The sequence below is a fragment of the Hemiscyllium ocellatum genome, chromosome 2 (genome assembly GCF_020745735.1).
Source record: "Hemiscyllium ocellatum isolate sHemOce1 chromosome 2, sHemOce1.pat.X.cur, whole genome shotgun sequence".
In the NCBI taxonomy this organism is placed as follows: Eukaryota; Metazoa; Chordata; class Chondrichthyes; order Orectolobiformes; family Hemiscylliidae; genus Hemiscyllium; species Hemiscyllium ocellatum.
The window spans coordinates 41,613,279-41,635,311 of record NC_083402.1 but is presented as its reverse complement, the minus strand read 5'-3'; the positions used below and the strand labels follow the sequence as shown (position 1 = coordinate 41,635,311).

Genomic DNA, 22,033 nt, shown 5'->3' with positions numbered 1-22,033 from the left:
TGGTGCATGGGTAAAAACAATGACTGCAGATGCTGGAAACCAGATTCTGGATTAGAGTGGTGCTGGAAAAGCACAGCAGTTCAGGCAGCATCCGAAGAGCAAGAAAATCGACGTTTCGGGAAAAAGCCCTTCATCAGGAATACGGCAGAGTGCCTGAAGGGTGGAGAGATAAATGAGAGGGGGTGGGGTTGGGGAGAAAGTAGCATAGAGTACAATAGGTGAGAGGAGGGCGGAGTGGATAGGTGGAAAGGAAGATAGACAGATAGGACAAGTCATGGGGACAGTGCTGAGCTGGAAGTTTGGAACTAGGGTGAGGTGGGGGAAAGGGAAATGAAGAAGGATTCATATTTTTGGATCATTGGAATCTCTTTTGGGGTAGAAGTGACCTGTACAAGAAGGACGGATTGTAACTAAATTGGAAGGAGACATATACTGGCAGGGAAATTTGCGAGAGCTGCTCGGGAGGATGTAAACTAGTAAGGGTGGGGGTGGGACCTAGGGAGATAGTGAGGAAAGAGATCAATCTGAGACCGGTACAGTTGAGAACAGAAGTGGGTCAAACAGTCAGGGCAGGCAGGGACAAGGTAGGACTAATAAATTAAACTGCATTTATTTCAATGCAAGGGGCCTAACAGAGAAGCCAGATGAACTCAGGGTATGGTTAGGAACATGGAACTGGGATATCATAGCAATTACAGAAACATGGCTCAGGGATGGATAGGACTGGCAGCTTAATGTTCCAGGATACAAATGCTACAGGAAGGATAGAAAGGGAGGCAAGAGAGGAGGGGGAATGGCATTTTTGATAAGGGATAGCATTACAGCTGTGCTGAGGGAGGATATTCCCGGAGATACATCTAGGCTAGTTATTTGGGTGCAACTGAGAAATAAGAAAGAGATGATCACCTTATTGGGATTGTATTATAGATCCCCTAATAGTCAGAGGGAAATTGAGAAACAAACTTGTAAGGGGATCTCAGCTATCTGTAAGAATAATAGGGTGATTATGGTAGGGGATTTTAACTTTCCAAACACAGACTGGGACTGCCATAGTGTTGAAGGTTTAGATGGAGAGGAAGTTGTTCAGTGCGTACAAGAAATTTTTTTGATTCGGTATGTGGATGTACCAACTAGAGAAGGTGCAAAACTTGACTTCCTCTTGGGAAATGAGGCAGAGCAAGTGACTGTCAGTGGGGGAGCACTGTGGGGCCAGCGACCATAATTCCATTAGATTTTAAATAGTGATGGAAAAGGATAGACCAGATCTAAAAGTTGAAGTTCTAACTGGAGAAAGGCTAATTTTGAGGGTATTAGGCAAGAACTTTCAAAAGCTGATTGAGAGCAGATGTTTGCAGATAAAGGGAAGGCTGGAAAATTAGAAGCCTTCAGAAATGAGATAATGAGAATCCAGAGAAAGTATATTCCTGTCAGGGTGAAAGGAAAGGCTGGTAGTTATAGGGAATGTTGGATGACTAAAGAAATTGAGGGTTTGGTTAAGAGAAAGAAGGAAATATATGTAAGGTATAGACAGGATAGATTGAGTGAATCCTTAGAAGAGTATAAAGGAAGTAGGAATATACTTAAGAGGGAAATCAGGATGGCAAAAAGGGGACATGAGATAGCTTTGGCAAATAGAATTAAGGAAAATCCAAAGGGTTTTTACAAATGCATTATGGACAAAAGGGTAACTAGGGAGAAAATAGGTCCCCTCAAAGATCACTGCACTGTCGCCCAACATTTCAACTCCCCCTCCCACTCTGCTGAGGACATGAATGTCCTGGGCCTCCTCCACCGTTGCTCCTCCACCATCCAATGCCTGGGGATGAACGCCTCATCTTCTGCCTCGGAACACTTCAATCCCAGGGCATCAATGTGGACTTCACCAGTTTCCTCATTTCCCGTCCCCCCACCTTACCGCAGTTCTAACCTTCCAGCTCAGCACTGTCCTCATGACCTGTCCTACCTGCCTATCTTCCTTTCCACCTATCCACTCCACCCTCCTCTCTGACCTATCACCTTCATCCCCACCCCCATTCACCCATTGTACTCTTTGCTACCTTCCCCCACCCTCCTTTCTGACCTATCAACTGCATCCCCACCCCCATTCTTTTATTGTACTCTACACTACTTTCTCCCACCCCTACCCCCTCTCATTTATCTCTCCACCCTGCAAGCCCCCTGCCTCTATTCCTGATGAAGGGCTTTTGTCCAAAACGTCGATTTTCCTGCTCTTTGGATGCTGCCTGACCTGCTGTGCTTTTCCAGCACCACTCTAATCCAGACTCAGGTTTCCAGCATCTGCAGTCCTTGATTTTTACCCCCTCAAAGATCAGCAAGGCAGCCTTTGTACGGAGCCGCAGAAAATGGGGGAGATACTAAATGAATATTTTGCATCAGTATTTACTGTAGAAAAGGATATGGAAGATATAGACTGGAGGGAAATAGATGGTGACATCTTGCAAAATGTTCAGATTACAGAGGAGGAAGTGCTGGATGTCTTGAAATGCATCAAGGTGGATAAATCCCCAGGACCTGATCAGGTGTACCTGAGAACTCTGTGGGAAGGTAGAGAAGTGATTGCTAGGCCTCCTGCTGAGATATTTGTACATTCAATAATCACAGGTGAGGTGCCGGAAGACTGGAGGTTAACAAACGTGGTGCCACTGTTTAAGAGGGGTGGTAAGGACAAGCCAGGGAACTATAGACCAGTGAGCCTGACGTCGGTGGTGGGCAAGTTGTTGGAGGGAATCCTGAGGGACCAGATATACATGCATTTGGAAAGACAAGAACTGATTAGGGATAGTCAACATGGTTTTGTGCGTGGGAAATCATGTCTCACAAAGTTGATTGAGTTTTTTGAGGAAGTAACAAAGACGATTGATGAGGTAATCTATTTGGACTTAAATAAAGCATTCGACAAGGTTCCCCATCGGAGACTGATTAGCAAGGTTAGATCTCATGGAATACTGGGAGAACTAGCCATTTGGATACAGAACTGGTTCAAAGGTAGAAGACAGAGAGTGGTGGTGGAGGGTTGCTTTTCAGACTGGAGGCCTGTGACGAGTGGAGTGCCACAAGGATCGGTGCTGGGTCCTCTACTTGTTCTCATTTACAAAAATGATTTGGATGCGAGCATAAGAGGTACAGTTAATAAGTTTGCAGATATACCAAAATTGGAGATGTAGTAGTCAGCGAAGAGGGTTACCTCAAATTACAACAGGATCTGGACCAGATGGGTCAATGAGCTGAGAAGTGGCAGATGAAGTTTAATTCAAATAAATGCAAGGTGCTGCATTTTGGGAAAGCAAATCTTAGTAGGACTTATACACTTAATGGTAAGGTCCTATGGAGTGTTGCTGAACAAAGAGACCTTGGAGTACAGCTTCATAGCTCCTTGAAAGTGGAGTCGCAGATAGATAGGATAGTGAAGAAGGCATTTGGTATGCTTTCCTTTATTGGTCAGAGTATTGAGTGCTGGCCACTACTGGCATATTGCGTGCAATTCTGGTCTCCTTCCTATCAGAAAGATTAGATTAGATTACTTACTTAGATTAGATTATTTAGTGCGGACACAGGCCCTTCGGCCCAACAAGTCCACACCGACCCACTGAAGCGCAACCCAAACATACCCCTACATTTTCCCCTTCACCTAACACTATGGGCAATTTAGCGTGGCCAATTCACCTGACCTGCACATCTTTGGACTGTGGGAGGAAACCGGAGCACCCGGAGGAAACCCACGCAGACACGGGGATAATGTGCAAACTCCACACAGTCAGTCGTCTGAGGCGGGAATTGAACCCGGGTCTCTGGGGCTGCGAGGCAGCAGTGCTAACCACTGTGCCACCATGCCGCCCATTTAGATGTTGTGAAACTTGAAAGGGTTCAGAAAAGATTTACAAGGATGTTGCCAGGGTTGGAGGATTTGAACTACAGGGAGAGGCTGAACAGGCTGGAGCTGTTTTCCCTGGTGGGTCGGAGGCTGAGGTTACAAACCTTATAGAGGTTTACAAAATTATGAGGGGCATGGATTGGGTAAATGGATAAAGTCTTTTCCCTGGGGTGGGGTAATCCAGAACTAGAGGACATAGGTTTAGGGTGAGAAGGGAAAGACATAAAAGAGACCTAAGGGGCAACGTTTTCACACAGAGGGTGATACGAGTATGGAATGAGCTGCCAGAGGAAGTGGTGGAGGCTGGTACAATTACAACATTTAAATGGCATTTGGGTGGGTATATGAATAAGAAGGGCTTGGAGGGATATGGGCCGGGTGCTGACAGGTGGGACTGGATTGGATTGGGATATCTGGTTGGCAAGGATGGGTTGGACCAAAGGGTCTGTTTCCATGCTCCACACCTCTATGACTCTAAAAGAGAATATTGCCCAAAGACAGCATAATGTTCAGCATCATTCACAATTCTTCAGATATTGAAGCAATCCATGTTCACATTCAGAATGAACAATATCTAGGTTTAAGCGGCAAGTGACATGCTACATAGGGCTGACCTTTTCCAATAAGACCATCTGACCATCAGTTTTTGAGATTCAATGGAATTGCCATTGCTGAATTCCCCACTGTAAACAATAAATAGATTTTGTTCAGTAGGAGAATCAAAGGTTGTGAGGGAAATGCAGGAAAGTAGACCTAAGGCATGCCAGATCACCCATGATCCTGCTGAATGATGGAATAGACTGGAGGAGCAGAATGGCCTACTCCTGTTCTTATTTCGTATCCTGATGAGTTACCACTGACTAGAATCTGAACTAGACTAGCCATATAAATATTGTACGACAAGCGAAAGGCAGAAGCAAGGAACCATGCAGCAAGTAACTCATCTCCTGAGTCAGGGGTGTGATGGAATACTTCCCACTTGCCTGGATGACTGCAGCTCCAATAAGCTCAAGATGTTTGACACCAGCCAGGACAAAGCAGCCTGCTTGATTAGCACCATAGAATATTCAGTCCATCCACCACCAACATTCAGTAGCAGCAGGATGTACTATTTCCAAGATGCACTGCAGAAATTAATCAATGGTCTTTGGACAGCAGTTCCAAACCCACAAACAAATTATCTAGTAGGTCAAGGGTGGCAGATACACGGGAACATCATAACCTACTAAGTTCTCGTCCAAGCTGTGTACTATCCTGACTTGTAAATATATTATCGCTCCTTAAGTATCACTGGGTCAGAATGCTGGTGCACACATACCAAACAGACTGCAGTGGTTCTAGAAGGAAGCTCACCGCCACCATCTCAAGGAGAACTAGCTATGGGCATTAAATGCTGGTCAGCTATTGATGCCCAAATTCCATGATGTAATCTTTAAAAAAAGACTAAGATCAAATGGATAATATCTCCATTGTTCACAAGATAGTGTTTCTTTTTCTTAAAGCTGATAATGCCATCTGTAAATAGTAGAAATAATATTTTCTACAACTTTTCAACTTTGAATCTGCAGTGCCAACTGATAGTCTCTGGGCTATCCCTCAATGCCCTACAGTTGAATCCATGATCATGGATCAGAGAGTTGCGACAAACAACTAAATGACAGAAAACAACAAAGCCTGCGGCTGTGGTGGTGTTCCAGCTGAGATCAAACCGGGTTGGCTTATGCTCACATCAAAATTCCACAAACTAATGCTAGGGATTTGGGAGCTAAGTAACTCAACTCACTCCCTTGAATGCTGCCTAACCTGCTGTGCTTTAACCAGCAACACATTTTCAACTCACTCCCTTGCTGTCAACTTCAGGAATATGACAATTATAATCCTCTTCAAGAATAAACATCCATCATGTTATGGATTTTGATTTACATCCCCTCAGGTCCATAGCACGGATTATTATCGACAGGCATTCTCCTCAACCGACTATTTCCTGTGTCTGTCTGGGGACATCTGGAGACATGGTGTGGCATTCGGCCTTCCTTAAACGTGGAGCTGAGCATTGCCAGCAGAAATGTTTGGAAGTTTTCCTGGGAAGCGGCTTCCCTTTGCTGGAAACATTCGAATACAAGCAAAGTTTTGCAGATACTGGAAATCTGAAATTAAAAGAATAACAAAACGCCAGAGAAACTCAGTAGCATCTATGGAGATAAAAGACGGAGTTAAATATTTTGAGTCCAATGTGACTTTTGAAAGAGTCAGATCAGATTTGCAACATTAACTGTTCATTCTTTCCACAGATGCTGCCAGACACACTGGGTTTCTCCATCACATGTTGTTTGCATTGTTTGAAATACTGTCTCCGTTTATACAAAATATCTTTCAATAAAGGCAATGCGGAAAAAAAACGCAACCGAATGAGGCAGTCTTTGTGAAAAGTCGTTTTCCTGCCTCATCACGCAGTTGGGAGCACGTCATCGTTCATTTCAAATTGTAGATTTCAAACCTCCCCTCATTTCATGATTCTGGTAATAATCGACTGGACAATGCCCCCAGGTCCTGCTTCTGAATTTTGGAAGATGCTGATGTTTGGGTAAATGGGAATGACTGTGACTTTGTGGCTCTCACTCACACAGCTTGTTTCAGCTGCACCCAGAGCACGTTCTGGGTCGCCTTCACGCAGCTTACGTATTGGATTCTTCCTGCTCCCACATTACAGCCTCTGTTCACACACACACACGCACACACAGATAGACACAGAGATGGCGAGTTTCTTCAAGATTCTGCTTCCCTCGGTTCGGAGCTGCTCCTGGTGGAGAAACCCCACCGTCCGTACTCTCCAGCGAAGAGACTGTGAGTCAGCCTTAATCATAATCTTCTCCCTTGAACACAGACTCAAGTGAACTCAGGAAAGTTTCGTCCTGCATATGTGAACAGCTTGCGACGTGACGGCTTGCACATACGGGCTGCCGGCGTTTTCACTGGCACAGCTCATTCATTTTGCGGTCAGGTTGAAAGCTGGGAGGCTCCACAAGCTTTACACAGCTCTGGGACCCCTACAACACCCACCTTCCCTAGGGCGGAAGGTCACTGCATCACTGAATTCAAAAAGGTGTTTTTCAGGAACCATTCACAATGTTAGCAGTAGACAAAGGGACCCGTGGATGAATGAATCCAGCGGTACCAACTTGTAGTAATGGTTCACCTGAGTTAAGCCTGTTTTGTTTTAAGATGTCCAGAATCTCTATTATTTAAACCATAGCTCATCCACACTTTACGTGTTGTTTTGTCATCACTGTTGAGCGCCAGTTTTATTTGCCATTTCAAAATTCCGATGTCTGTATTTCTAACAGCATTCTGTGATGTAAGCTTGTGCTGTGAAATACACCGTTTGGCCACTCGGCGTTTTGTTTGCAGTGAATGAGGTTGTTAGCTTTCGAGTGAATGTGTTCCTGTAGCTTTCACATTCTTCAGAAACCAGATTTTATCTTTCTGCTGCTCTGAAAGTCCAGCTTTGCATTCCATCTTTAACTTGGGGACAAAATCATTGACCGGTTCGATGATTATTGACTGTCAAACAGTTGTATGTCCCAAAAGTCCTTAAAATGTAGAAACAGCATAGGCCATCCAGTCTACTAAGACTGCCAGCCATTCAATGAGATCATGGCTGATCTGATAGTCCTCAACTCCACTCTCCTGCTCTGTCCTCATAACCCTTGATTTACTTGCTGATTAAAATCTGTCTATCTCAGCCTTGAACATACTTAATGACTCAGCCTGAGAGGCTTCTGTGGTTAAAAAATCCACAGATTTGCTATACTCTGAGGGAAGACATTCCTCCTCATCTCAGTCTTAAATGGACAATCCCTTACTCTGAGATTGTGCCCTTTTTTCATCGACTGTTCCACAGTTCTGCTGCAAATGTGTTGCTGGTCAAAGCACAGCAGGTTAGGCAGCATCTCAGGAATAGAGAATTCGACGTTTCGAGCATAAGCCCTTCATCAGGAATAAGAGAGAGAGAGCCAAGCCGGCTAAGATAAAAGGTAGGGAGGAGGGACTAGGGGGAGGGGCGATGGAGGTGGGATAGGTGGAAGGAGGTCAAGGTGAGGGTGATAGGCCGGAGTGGGGTGGGGGCGGAGAGGTCAGGAAGAGGATTGCAGGTTAGGAGGGCGGTGCTGAGTTGAGGGAACCGACTGAGACAAGGTGGGGGGAGGGGAAATGAGGAAGCTGGAGAAATCTGAATTCATACCTTGTGGTTGGAGGGTTCCCAGGCGGAAGATGAGGCGCTCCTCCTCCAGCCGTCGTGTAGTTGTGTTCTGCCGGTGGAGGAGTCCAAGGACCTGCATGTCCTCGGTGGAGTGGGAGGGGGAGTTAAAGTGTTGAGCCACGGGGTGATTGGGTTGGTTGGTTCGGGCGGCCCAGAGGTGTTCTCTGAAGCGTTCCGCAAGTAAGCGGCCTGTCTCACCAATATAGAGGAGGCCACATCGGGTGCAGCGGATGCAATAGATGATGTGTGTGGAGGTACAGGTGAACTTGTGGCGGATATGGAAGGATCCCTTGGGGCCTTGGAGGGAAGTGAGTGTGGAGGTGTGGGCGCAAGAACTTGTGGCGGATATGGAAGGATCCCTTGGGGCCTTGGAGGGAAGTGGATATGGAAGGATCCCTTGGGGCCTTGGAGGGAAGTGGATATGGAAGGATCCCTTGGGGCCTTGGAGGGAAGTGATATGGAAGGATTTTTACCCACAGTTCTGCCCACCTACTATGTCAAGTCCCATAAGCAAATAGTATGTTTCAATAAGGTTATCTTTCATTCTTCCAAACTCTATTGAGTACAGATTCTGGATTAGTGGTACTAGAAGAGCACAGCAGTTCAGGCAGCATCTGAGGAGCAGTAAAATCGACGTTTCGGGCAAAAGCCTTTCATCAGGAATAAAGGCAGTGAGCCTGAAGGGTGGAGAGATAAGCTAGAGGAGGGTGGGGGTGGGGAGAAAGTAGCATAGAGAACAATAGGTGAGTGGGGGAGGGGATGAAGGTGATAGGTTGGGGGCGGGAGGAGGGTGGAGTGGATAGGTGGAAAAGAAGATAGGCAGGTAGGACAAGTCATGAGGACAGTGTTGAGCTGGAAGTTTGGAACTAGGGTGAGGTGGGGGAAGGGGGAATGAGGAAACTGTTGGAGTCCACATTGATACCCTGGGGTTGAAGTGTTCCGAGGCGGAAGATGAGGCGTTCTTCCTCCAGGTGTCTGGTGGTGAGGGAGCGGCAGTGAAGGACGCCCAGGACCTCTTTGTCCTCGGCAGAGTGGGAGGGGGAGTTGAAATGTTGGGCCACAGGGCGGTATAGTTGATTGGTACGGGTGTCCCGAAGATGTTCCCTAAAGCGCTCTGCTAGGAGGCGTACAGTCTTCCCAGTGTAGAGGAGACCGCATTGGGAGCAACGGATACAATAAATGATATTGGTGGATGTGCAGGTAAAACTTTGGATGTGGAAGGCTCCTTTAGGGCCTTGGATGGAGGTGTGGGCGCATGTTTTGCAATTGGAGGGTGGGTTGTAGGGGGGCATGGACCTGACCAGGTAGTCACAGAGGGAACAGTCTTTATGAAAGGTGGAAAGGGGTGGGGAGGGAAATATATCCCTGGTGGTGGGGTCCTTTTGGAGGTGGCGGAAATGTTGGTGGATGATTTGGTTTATGCGAAGGTTGGTAGGGTGGAAGGTGAGCACCAGGGGCGTTCTGTCCTTGTTACGCTTGGAGGGTTGGGGTCTGAGGGCGGAGGTGTGGGATGTGGACGAGATGCGTTGGAGGGCATCTTTAACCATGTGGGAAGGGAAATTGCAGTCTCTAAAGAAGGAGGCCATCTGGTTTGTTCTGTGGTGGAACTGGTCCTCCTGGGAGCAGATATGGCGGAGGCGGAGGAATTGGGAATACGGGATGGCATTTTTGCAAGAGGTAGGGTGGGAAGAGGTGTAATCCAGGTAGTTGTGGGAGTTGGTGGGTTTGTTAAAAATGTCAGTGTCAAGTCGGTCGTCATTAGTGAAGATGGAGAGGTCCAGGAAGGGGAGAGAGGTGTCAGAGATGGTCCAGGTAAATTCAAGGTCAGGTTGGAATGTGTTGGTGAAGTTGATGAATTGCTCAACCTCCTCGTGGGAGCACAAGGTGGCGCCAATGCAGTCATCAATGTAGCGGAGGAAGAGGTGGGGAGTGGTGCCGGTGTAATTACGGAAGATCGACTGTTCTACGTAGCCAACAAAGAGACAGGCATAGCTGGGGCCCGTATGTGTGCCCATGGCTACCCCTGGAGGAAGTGGGAGGATTCGAAGGAGAAATTGTTAAGTTTGAGGACCAGTTCAGCCAAACGATTGAGAGTGTTGGTGGAAGGATACTGTTGGGGACGTCGGGAGAGGAAAAAACACTGGGCTTAGAGGCCCTGGTCATGGCAGTTGGAGGTGTAGAAGGATTGGATATTGATGGTGAAGATGAGGCGTTGGGGGCTGGGGAAACGGAATTCTTGGAGGAGGTGGAGGGCGTGGATGGTGTCTCTAATGTATGTGGGGAGTTCCTGGACTGGGGGGGGGAGGTGGCACTGTGTCGAGGTAGGTAGAAATGAGTTCATTGGGGCAGGAGCATGCTGAGACAATGAGTCGGCCAGGGTAGTCAGGCTTGTGGATCTTGGGAAGGAGGTAGAACCAGGCAGTGCGGGCTTTCCGGACTATGAGGTTGGAAGCTGTGGGTGGGAGATCTCCTGAGGTGATGAGGTTCTGTATGATCTGGGAGATGCTGGTTTGGTGATGGGGGGTGGTGGAGTCATGGTCGAGGGGGCGGTACGAAGAGGTGTCCTCGAGTTGGTGTTTGGCTTCAGCCGTGTAGAGGTCAGTGTGCCAGACTACCACTGCACCCCCTTTATCTCCTGGCTTGATGGTGAGGTTGGGATTGGAGCAGAGGGATTGAAGGGCTGCGCATTGTGAGGGTGAGAGGTTGGAGTGGGGGAGGGGGGTAGACAGGTTGAGGCGGTTAATGTCCTGGCGGCAGTTGGAAATGAAGAGGTCGAGGGCAGGTAATAGGCCAGCACGAGGTGTCCAGGTGTATGCAGTGTGTTGGAGTTGGGTGAGGGGGTCCTCGGAAGGTGGGTGGGAGTCCTGATTGTGAAAGTAAGCTCGGAGGCAGAGGCGGCGGAAGAAGTGTTCGACGTTACAGTGTGTATTCATTGATGCGTGGACAGAGGGGGATGAAGGTGAGTCCTTTGCTGAGGACTGATCATTCGTCCTCAGTGAGGGGGAGGTCTGGGGGGATGGTGAAAACTCGGCAGGGCTGGGATCTGGTGTGGGTGTGAAGCTGGGAGTGGGGGTGGAGCCAGTAACAAGAGTGAGTGTGATGGTGGGGGGAATGGGGGTGGAGTCATGAACAGGGGTGATGTTCCCCTCAGGGTTCTGGGGGCCGGGAATGGTGACAGTGGGATCTGTGGGGGGGGGGGGGGGGCGTGTCAGCAGAATGCAGGTGAGTGGCGTTGGTGGGGACAGAAGTAGTGGCAGACATGGCAGTAGTGGTGGTGGAAGTCAATGAGCATGTGACATCAGCAATGATGTGAAGGGGAGAAGTGATGTCACTGTGATGCATGAGGAATTGTGAGGGTCAGAAGTGGCTATGGGAGTGGCCATGATGGGGGCGGAAGTGACATCGTTGATCAGCGTGGGGGTGGTAGCTGCATGGCTAATGGCGTCTGAGCAGTTCCAGAGGCCGGGGGAATCTTCTGGAATGTTTGTTGAGTGCTGGTTATGGAGGTGGGTAGATAAAAGTTTGTTGTACTTACAGTTTTTGATATTTGAGATGGAATTGAAATACTGTTTGTTGAGATTATGAATTCTCCTGAGGATGTAGTACGGAGTGGGTCCTTTGCAATTCTGAGAGAGTGTGGCCCTCAGCTGAGACAGGGCTGACTGTAGAGAGGTTAGGTGCTGGTGCATTGCTGCAAGCGTGGAGCGGAGGATCTTGAAGGAGAACTGTTGCTGGTGTTTTTAGGTCCAACCTGGAACGATGACATGGGTCAGTGGTGAGCACTGCTGCCTCACAGCACCAGGGAACTGGATTTGGTTCCAGCTCTGGGTGACTGTCTGTGTGGAGGTTGCATATTCTCCCTATGTCTGCACTTTTTTGCTTGCATGATAATTATTATATTTATTTCAATTCTTCCCCTTCAATATTTAGTAATCTTAGAATGCTATTAGTTTTTCCTACTGTGAAGATTTATGCAAAATATTCATTCAACTGTCCTGGTTCCCCATTATTATTTCCACTGCCTTACCCTCTAAGGGACCAATCTCATTTTGTTCTTTCTCTCTTAACTTTTAAGTATTTAGAGAAAGTCTTGCTGTCTGTTTTGATATTAGTTTCAAATGTACTCTCAATGTCTTTTTCCGGGTCATCTTTTGTTGGTGTTAGAATCTTTCCCGGTCCTCTGGCTTACCACTAATGTTCCCTACATCAGGTACTTTTCCTTCAATTTGATGCTGGCCTTAACATCGTTTAACCATGTTTGGCTTATCCCCTTCCTAAAATTCTCCTTTCCTACCAGGATATATCTTTGATGTGAGCTATGAATTATTTTCTTCAATGTCTGTCATTGTCATTGTTTTTTTAACTAACTTTACTGCAAAACTCCTTTCATAGTCCACTTCAGAACGCTCAGTTATCATTCCTATAGAATTACCCTTATTTAAGTGTGCACAGTTGTTTCTGACCCAAGTTTCTGCCTCACAAACTAAATGCTAAATTCTACCATGTTATCAAGACTGTTTTATAGAGAATCTTCACCCTGAGATCATTTAATACAACTGCCAAATTCAAACATCACCACATCCAAAATAGCAGGATCTCTGGTTACATCCACAACATATTTTTCGAGGAAACAGTCTCGAATACACTCTATGAATTCTTACTTGTGGCTCTGCTAGTCTGATTTTTTCACTAAACAAGTATTTTGCACCAGTGTTTACTGTGGAGAAGGAAATGCAAGATATACAATGTGAGGAAATGGATGGTGACATCTTGAAGAATATCCATATTACAGAGGAGGAGGTGCTGGATGTCTTAAACACATAAAGGTGGATAAATCCCCAGGAACTGATCAAGGGTACCCTAGAAGTTAGGGAAGTGGTTGCTGGGATATTTGTGTCATCAATAGTCACAGGTGAGGTGCTGTAAGACTGGAGGTTGGCTAATGTGCCACTGTTTAAGAAAGGTGGTAAGGACTAGCCAGGGAACTTATAGACTGGTGAGCCTGACATCGGTGGTGGACAAGTTGTTGGAGGGAATCCTGTGGGACAGGATTTGCATGTATTTGGAAAGGCAGCACTGATTGGCTTTGTATATGGGAAATCATGTTTCACAAACTTGATTGAGTTTTTTAAAAAAGTAACAAAGAGGATTAATGAGGGCAGTGCGGTCGATGTAATCTATGTGGACTTCAGTAAGGTGTCCAACAAGGTTCCTCATGATAGGCTGGTTAGCAATGTTAGATCTCAGGGAATACAGGGAGAACTAGCCATTTGGATACAGAACTGGCTTGAAGGTAGAAGAGGGGGGTAGATTAGATTAGACTTAGTGTGGAAACAGGCCCTTCGGCCCAACAAGTCCACACCGACCCGCCGAAGCGCAACCCACCCATACCCCTACATTTACCCCTTACCTAACACTACGGGCAATTTAGCTTGGCCAATTCACCTGACCCGCACATCTTTGTGACTGTGGGAGGAAACCGGAGCACCCGGAGGAAACCCACGCAGACACGGGGAGAATGTGCAAACTCCACACAGTCAGTCGCCTGAGTCAGGAATTGAACCCGGGTCTACAGGCGCTGTGAGGCAGCAGTGCTAACCACTGTGCCACCGTGCCGCCCAAATAGAGTAATAGAGGGTTGCCTTTAAGATTGGAGGCCTGTGACCAGTGGTTTGCCACATGCATTAGTGATGCGTCCACTTCTTTTCATCATTTATATAAATGATTTGGAGTGAAAATAGGAGGTATAATTCGTAAGTTTGCAGATGACACCAAAATTGGAGGTGTAGTGGACAGTGAAGAAGGTTACCTCAGAGCGCAATGGGATCTTGATCAGATTGGCCAATGGGCTGTGGAGTGGCAGATGAAGTTTAATTTAGATAAATGCGAGGTGCTGCACTTTGGAAAGGCAGATCAGGGCAGGATTCACAGAACAGCCTCAATTATCTGAACGAGACAGGTGGGGAGTATTTTGTTCAGATAACCAATCTGAATGCAAACAAAGGAACATACAGTGTTATGACCTAATGCTTTGAAGTGTTCGAGCAGGGACACACTTCCAGAAACAAATATCACCAGTCATTGATACTATTCAAAGGGTCTCACTGGACTCAAAATGATAACTCTGTTTCTCTATCTCTAGATGTGAGTCAGTTTTTTTTATTTCAGATCTTCAGCAGCTGCGCTATTATATTTTTATTCTCAATACTGAAGCTGTTTTGTGGATCAGACCTTGCTGTTGAGGCTCTCCTGTGTTTTCAATGCATCATGACCCTTTCCTTCGTACAGGATGGATTATTCTACCAATTGAGATTCAGAAGCAATTGGACTTGGCAATCTGTTAATTGGAGAAATTGAATTGAATTTATTGTCACATGTACTGAGGCACAGTGAAAAGCTTTGTCTTGTAAACACTACAGGCAGATCTCATCGTTAAGTAGCATAAATAACTAAATAATAGGTAAACAGCGGCAAAAACAATAACACAGATACAGCCGAATGTTAAGAGTTTGTGAGTCCATTCAGTATTCTAACAACAGTAGGGTAGAAACTGTTATGAAACCGGGTGGTGTGTGTGTTCAGGCTTCTGTACCTTCTCCCTGATGGTAGAGGTTGTCGAAAAACTTTGCCAGGGTGGGATGGATCTTTGAGAATGCTGGGGCCTTTCCTTGACAGCGGGCGTGGTAGATGGATTCTATGGATAGGAGGTTAGCCTTTGTGATTGGGCCAAGTTCATCACTGTCTGTAACCTTCTCCGATCTTGAATGATACAGTTGCCCTACCATGTAGTAATACATCCAGACAGAATACTCTCAATGGCACACCTATAAAAGTTGGCAAGGGTATTCGCCATCATGCCGAATTTATTCAGCTGACTGAGGAAAAAGAGACCTGTTGAGAGGATGGCTAAGAGCTGTACTCGGACACGTTAAAAGCTGTGAATCAGCGTCATGCTTCCTGTAATATATAGCTGGTTAGTTTTCTTTTAATGTCTGTCATTTCAATTCCCTGTCCATATCATCTCTCCAATAAACCACTGTGGTAGTTACAGCAGAATACGTTATTTAAACAGTTCACATGTGTTTTATTTAAAAAAAAAAGCAAGTATGTAAAACATTCAGAGGTCTTCCTTTCCCTCCATAACCAAAGCATTTTCAGAAGCATGGGAGGCATAATCAATCCACTATTTCTTGATGGAATTCATTTTCTCAATGATTCCTTCCACCTTCGTGCAGTTCAAACAAAAGATGCGATTGTCGCACCAGTGTCGGTAACACCTCTTTGATGTAACCTTGAGATCTTGTTTGGAAAATCCAAAATTTGGATAATTGATGTTCAGATAACCGAGGTTGTTCTGTGTACACTCAATGGTAAGGTCCTGGGGAGTGTTGCTGAACAAAGAGAGTGCAGGTTCACAATTCCTTGAAAACGGAGTCGTAGGTAGCTAGGATAGTGAAGAAGGTGTTTGGTATGCTTTCTTTTGTTGATCAGTGCATTGAGTATAGGAGTTGGGAGGTCATATTGTGGCTGTACAGGACATTTCAGAGCATTGAGTATGGGAGTTGGGAAGTCATGTCGCAGCTATATAGAACATTGGTTAGGCCACTTTCGGAATATTATGTGCAGTTCTGGCCTCCTTTCTATTAGAAGGATGTTGTGAAGCTTGAAAGGGTTCAGAAAATATCTGCAAGGCTGTTGCCAGGATTGGAGGATTTGGGCTATAGGGAGAGACTGAATAGGCTTGGGCTGTTTTCCCTGGAGTGTTGGAGGTGGCCTTATAGAGGGTTATAAAATCATGAGAGGCATAGATAGGCGAAGTAGACAAAGCCTTTTCCCTGGGGTGGGGGAGTACAGAACTACAGGGCATAGGTTTAGGGTGAAAAGGTAAACATTTAAAAGGGACCTAAGGGGCAACTTTTTCACAAAGAGGGTGGTGTATGTATGGAATGAACTGCCAGAGGAAGTGGTGGAGGCTGGTACAATTATAGCAGTTAAAAGACATCTGGATAGGTATATGAATAGGAAGGGTTTAGAGGGATATACTGGCAAGTGGGACTAGATCAGGTTGGGATATCTGGTCGGCATGGACGAGTTAGACCGAAGGGTCTGTTTCCATCCTGTACATCTCTATGACTCTATGAAGATTGAAATCACCCATGATTAATACACTACCTTTCTTGTATACCTTTATTATCTCTGATATATTTTGTCTTCTATAGAACAGCTACTGTTAGGGGACCTATAGATCAATGTTCCCAATAAAGGTATATAGCTGCTTCCAGTTCTGGAAGTCACTGTTGCACATGGTCCTTGCAGGCTGCAAAATTAGAAAGTTGGAGTGCTGTTACAGGCTGCTCCTACCAGTGTCTTCATCCCTTTGCTATTTCTTAATAGGAAATAGAGAATAGTGGTATACAGTCTTTGGATTAGATTAGATTAGATTACTTACAGTGTGGAAACAGGCCCTTCGGGCCAACAAGTCCACACCGACCCACCGAAGCATATACCACCCAGACCCATACTCCTATATTTACCCTTCACCTAACACTACGGGCAATTTAGCGTGGCCAATTCACCTAACCTGCACATTTTGGATTGTGGGAGGAAACCGGAGTACCCAGAGCAAACCCACGCAGACACGGGGAGAACGTGCAAACTCCACACAGAGAGTCGCCTTAGGCGGGAATAGAACCCGGGTCTCTGGCGCTGTGAGGCAGCAGTGCTAACCACTGTGCCACCGGAAGGTATATATTGAAGTTCTTTGTGGCCTGTGTTAGGACTCCTGCTTTTTTAAATATTTTATATATATGAGCCAGACTTCAGTGCACAGAGTACAATTTCAAACTTTACTAAACTGTGGGGAGAATAGTAACAAGTCTTAAGAGGACTTATTCAGGCTGTTGGAATGGGGATTGACAAGTGGCAGGTGCAATTTAATGAAAAATATGCCAAGTGACTTAATTTGGTGTGAAGGACGTGGTAGGCTATATAAGACAGAGTGTGTACAGTTCTGCAGGGGAATACGATACAGAGGAATGGCGGGGGGTGAGGGTATATTCACCACAAATCATTGAAGATGAAAGGATATTTTGAGAAAGTGATTAATAAAGCACTTTAGACCCTAGGTCTGTCAGTGTGTTAGAGTACAAAGCTGGGATGATATGACAAAACACTGGTATGGCTTCAACATAACTTTTTTAAAAATCCTTTCATGAATTGTGGACCAGAAATACCAGCATTTGTTGCCCAACTCTAATGATCTTGAGAGGGTGGTGGTGAGTTAACGCAGTCCATATAGTGCAGATATGGTCACGGTGCTGCCAGGAAGTGAGTTCTTGGATTTTAATCCTGTGACAATGAATGAATGGCAATATAGTTTCAAGTTAGGATAGTATGTGGTGTGGAAGAGGACTTGAAAGTTCTGGTACACCCATGCATTTGCATTCATATCCCCAAACTCATGAAGGGTCTGGACACAATAGATGGGGAGAAACTGCAGAAAACCAGCTATGAAGTATTGAAGAAATCCTGTTTGATGTAGTCAGGATCTGGAATGCACTGCCTGAGGATTTGTTCGAGGTGCACTCAATTACGACCTTTTTAGTGGAAAAATGGATAATTAACTGGTGGGACAAGCTAGAGGAGGCAAGGTAGGAGAATGGAAGTAGTCGAGCGCTTTTGTAGAGAGCTACCATAGACATGATGAGTTCAATGGCCTCCTTTTGTTCTGTAATCATATGGTGGGGGTGTTTCAGGAGCTTTGGGGACAAGTTGGGAGTTGGAGGTAGATTGCAAAAGCTTGAATGAGCTGCCATCGCTAGTATTTTACCAGGAGCAGGAAAAGTAGTGGAAGCCACTAGGGACTAAAATTGGGCCCTTGAAGACAGAAACAGGGGAATATATTACAGGGAACAAAGAAATGGCAAAAGAATTGAATTATTACTTCAGATCTGTGTTCACTGGGGAAGACACAAGCAATCTCCCAGAGGTAACAGTGGCTGAAGGACCTGAACTGAAGGGAATTTATATTTGCCAGGAATTGGTGTTGGAGAAACTGTTAGGTCTGAAGGTTGATAAGTCCCCGGGGTCTGATGGTCAACATCCCAGGGTACTGAAGGAGGTGGCTCGAGAAATCGTGGATGCGTTGGTGATTATTTTCCAGAGTTCGATAGATTTGGGATCAGTTCCTGCGGATTGGAGGGTGGCTAATGTTATACCACTTTTTAAGAAAGGTGGGAGAGAGAAAGCAGGAAATTATAGACCAGTTAGTCTGACCTCAGTGGTGGGAAAGATGCTGGAGTCTATTATAAAGGATGAAATTACGACACATCTGGATAGTAGTAACAGGATAGGTCAGAGTTAGAATGGATTTATGAAGGGGAAATCATGCTTGACTAATCTTCTGGAATATTTTGAGGATGTAAATCTGAAGATGGACGAGGGAGATCCAGTAGTTGTAGTGTACCTGGACTTTCAGAAAGCTTTTGATAAAGTCCCACATAGGAGGTTAGTGAGCAAAATTAGGGCGCATGGTATTGGGGGCAAAGTACTAACTTGGATTGAAAGTTGGTTGGCTGACAGGAAACAAAGAGTAGTGATAAACGGCTCCATTTCGGAACGGCAGGCAGTGACTAGTGGGGTACCGCAGGGATCAGTGCTGGGACCGCAGCTTTTTACAATATATGTTAATGATATAGAAGATGGTATTAGTAATAACATTTGCAAATTTGCTGATGATACAAAGCTGGGTGGCAGGGTGAAATTTGAGGAGGATGTTAGGAGATTACAAGGTGACCTGGACAAGTTAGGTGAGTGGTCAGGTGCATGGCAGATGCAGTTTAATGTGGATAAATGTATGGTTATCCACTTTGGTGGCAAGAACAGGAAGGCAGATTATTACCTAAATGGAATCAATTTAGGTAAAGGGGCAATACAAAGAGATCTGGGTATTCTTGTACACCAGTCAATGAAGGTAAGCATGCAGGTACAGCGGTAGTGAAGAAGGCTAATAGCTTGCTGGCCTTTATAACAAAAGGGATTGAGTATAGAAGCAAAGAGGTTCTTCTGCAGCTGTACAGGGCCCTGGTGAGACCGCACCTGGAGTATTGTGTGAAGTTCTAGTCTCCAAATTTGAGGAAAGACATTCTGGCTATTGAGGAAATGCAGCGTAGGTTCACAAGGTCAATTCCTGGAATGGCAGGACTATCTTACGCTGAAAGACTGGAGCGACTGGGCTTGTATACCCTTGAGTTTAGAAGAGGGGATCTGATTGAGACATATAAGGTTATTAAAGGATTGGACACACTGGAGGCAGGGGTGAGTGCCGAACCAGAGGACACAGTTTAAAAATACGGGGTAGACCATTTAGGACAGAGATGAGGAGAAACTTCATCACCCAGAGAGTGGTGGCTGTGTGGAATGCTCTGCTCCAGAGGGCAGTGGAGGCCCAGTCTCTGGATTAATTTAAGGAAGAGTTGGATAGAGCTCTCAAGGATTGTGGAATCCAGGGTTATGGAGATAAGGCAGGAACAGGATACTTATTAAGGATGATCAGCCATGATCATATTGAATGGTGGTGCAGGCTCAATGGGCAGAATGGCCTACTCCTGCACCTATTGTCTATTATTTAATCAATGTTCTTCATTGGCCAGTTAACAACTATTTAAGGGCTTCTTGGTAATTTATTCTTGGAGGGTGGCTCCTCTGCTACATCTGAAGGCCACTTTATATTGCCCAACACTTTCTTGTGACTTGTTGAAGGTGTGCTCTCCAGATTTAGCCACCCCCTTGGAAACATTCACTCCACCCCCCCTTTACTGTGTTTACCTGACTGGCCTCAGTAAGCCCAATCTCATCTGGACATGGGGCCTTTTCCATCGTTATTATTTGTACTTGTTTACAGGCCCTGCAGTGGCTACCACTTTTTGGGAATGAGGAACTGACTGACCTGTCTTTTGATTGAAAAGCAGCCCTTGCAGACCTCAACCCTCAAAGGGAAATGACCTTTGCCGACAGGTAGCTAATTGCCTGTTACATGGAAAACGCTGTGAGGGCTCCCTAAGCAACCTGACAGATGGTTATGGCCACTGCCATTCTGTGGTATCTTGGTTTGTTATTCATTGTGACATTTTGCATAACTAAAAATCTGGGACAGCAACAGATAATACAGGAATTGTGCAGCAACCATCAAGAGAGAGAGGGGAGAACCTCCCTCTAACTGGCACCTCCAAGTTCAGTTACCCTTTATGGGACTGACCTTACAAGGAGGGACACCTGTAAGTAAATGTTTTAATCATACTGACTCCTATGAAAGTGAGAAGTTACTAGGTTAAATGGCCAGTAACTAGACTTGTGAAATGTGATAGATGATAGGAGAGATTAATTCAATGAGCTTTGAAAAGAAAACAAAAGTTGAGAAGTTATGAATGATTCACAGAAAAGAATTCTTAACAGTGGAAGTAAATGCATGCAAAAAGTGAATAGCTGGGCACAAGTTGGCTAAAGATAATCACTACTACAAATGGAAAACAGGCACACATCCCTTCCTTCACTGGATTACCTTTAAGTAAATTAACAAAATGTTAACCAACCTCCATCATCCTTGATACCCATGAACACACCATAACACCTCATGCTTCCAAGAAAACAGGAGCTAATGAGAATGATGAAGTCAATTTTTTCTGATACCTAGACAAATGCAAAAGATCAAAAACAAGGGATGTGAATTGGATTGAGAGAGGAATTAGAGACATAAATAGCAGTAGTGTGTACCATCTATAAGATGCAGAAATTCATTGAGGCACCTCAGTCAGTAACCTTCCAAACATGTGACCTCTACCTTCTAGAAAGGCAAAGGCAGCTGATACAGGAGAACACCACCATCTGCAAGTTCCCCTCCAAGCCATTTACCATCCAGACTTGGAAATATATCACTGTTCCTTCAGTGCCACTGGCTCAAGCTTACTGGAACTCCTTAATGGCATTGTGGGTCTACTTCCATCAAACTTCCACCATTTAAAGAAGGCAGCTTACCATCATCATCTCAAGGGCAATTTTGAATTGGCAATAAATGCTTGTCTAACCAGTGATGGCCACATCTGCTTAATGAGTAAAATAAATGAGCGAGAATGACATTTCCAGAGAGAATTGAAATATTGATTTTAAAAAAACCTCTGCGAGTTTTAACACAGTTATTAAAGTATTTAGCATTGTGCATTTGAAAAATGTGACATGGAAGCTATTAGTACATTATTTTCTTATGGATCCTCTTGCAAATTCTGTAGCAAACAGGATATGAGTATATAAAGTTATTCCAAATCTGATTTTCTGCCTCTGCTTTATTGTAGCTATCTATGACTGTGTATCAAATCTGATTCTGCAGTGTGTATAAGATTGCCAGTTCAATTCTGATTCTAAATGGTAATGTACATGTGACAGTCAGGCTAACTCTGGCTGTTGTACATTCTTCTGGTCTTATCTAACCTATTGACATTTTACTTTTTAAAAAAAACTGTATTCTTATTTGTTTATGGGATATGTGATTTACTGGCTGGGCAAGCATTTACTGCCCATCCTTCTCTGTGTGGTAAGACATAGGAGCAGTAGTCAGCCACTGAATGAGATCATGGCTGGTCTAATAATCCTTAATGCCACTTCCCTGCCTTTCCCCCACAATTCTTGATTCTTTTATGTATAAAAATTTATTAAATAAACTTAATGTCTCTACAGCTCTCTGCAGTAATGAATTTCACCAATTCATTACCCTCTGAGAGACAAAATTCCTCCTCATCTCTGTCTTAAATGGGTGATCTGTAGTTCTGAGATTATGCCCTAGATTCTTCCAGAAGGGAAACCAGCCTCTCAGCGTCTCTATCCTGTCAAGT

General features: G+C 45.2%; 1 protein-coding gene across 1 annotated transcript in view; it reads left to right on the top strand.

Moving 5' to 3' along the window:
- Positions 1–6,405: 6,405 nt before the first annotated feature.
- LOC132822837 (isocitrate dehydrogenase [NADP], mitochondrial-like) overlaps positions 6,406–22,033 on the top strand; it is an 84,248-nt gene continuing 68,620 nt past the window's right edge. The window contains exon 1 of the mRNA XM_060836209.1: positions 6,406–6,736. Within this exon, the coding sequence (XP_060692192.1) occupies positions 6,481–6,736 (256 nt within the window). The 5' untranslated portion in view covers positions 6,406–6,480. The remainder of the gene's footprint in view (positions 6,737–22,033) is intronic.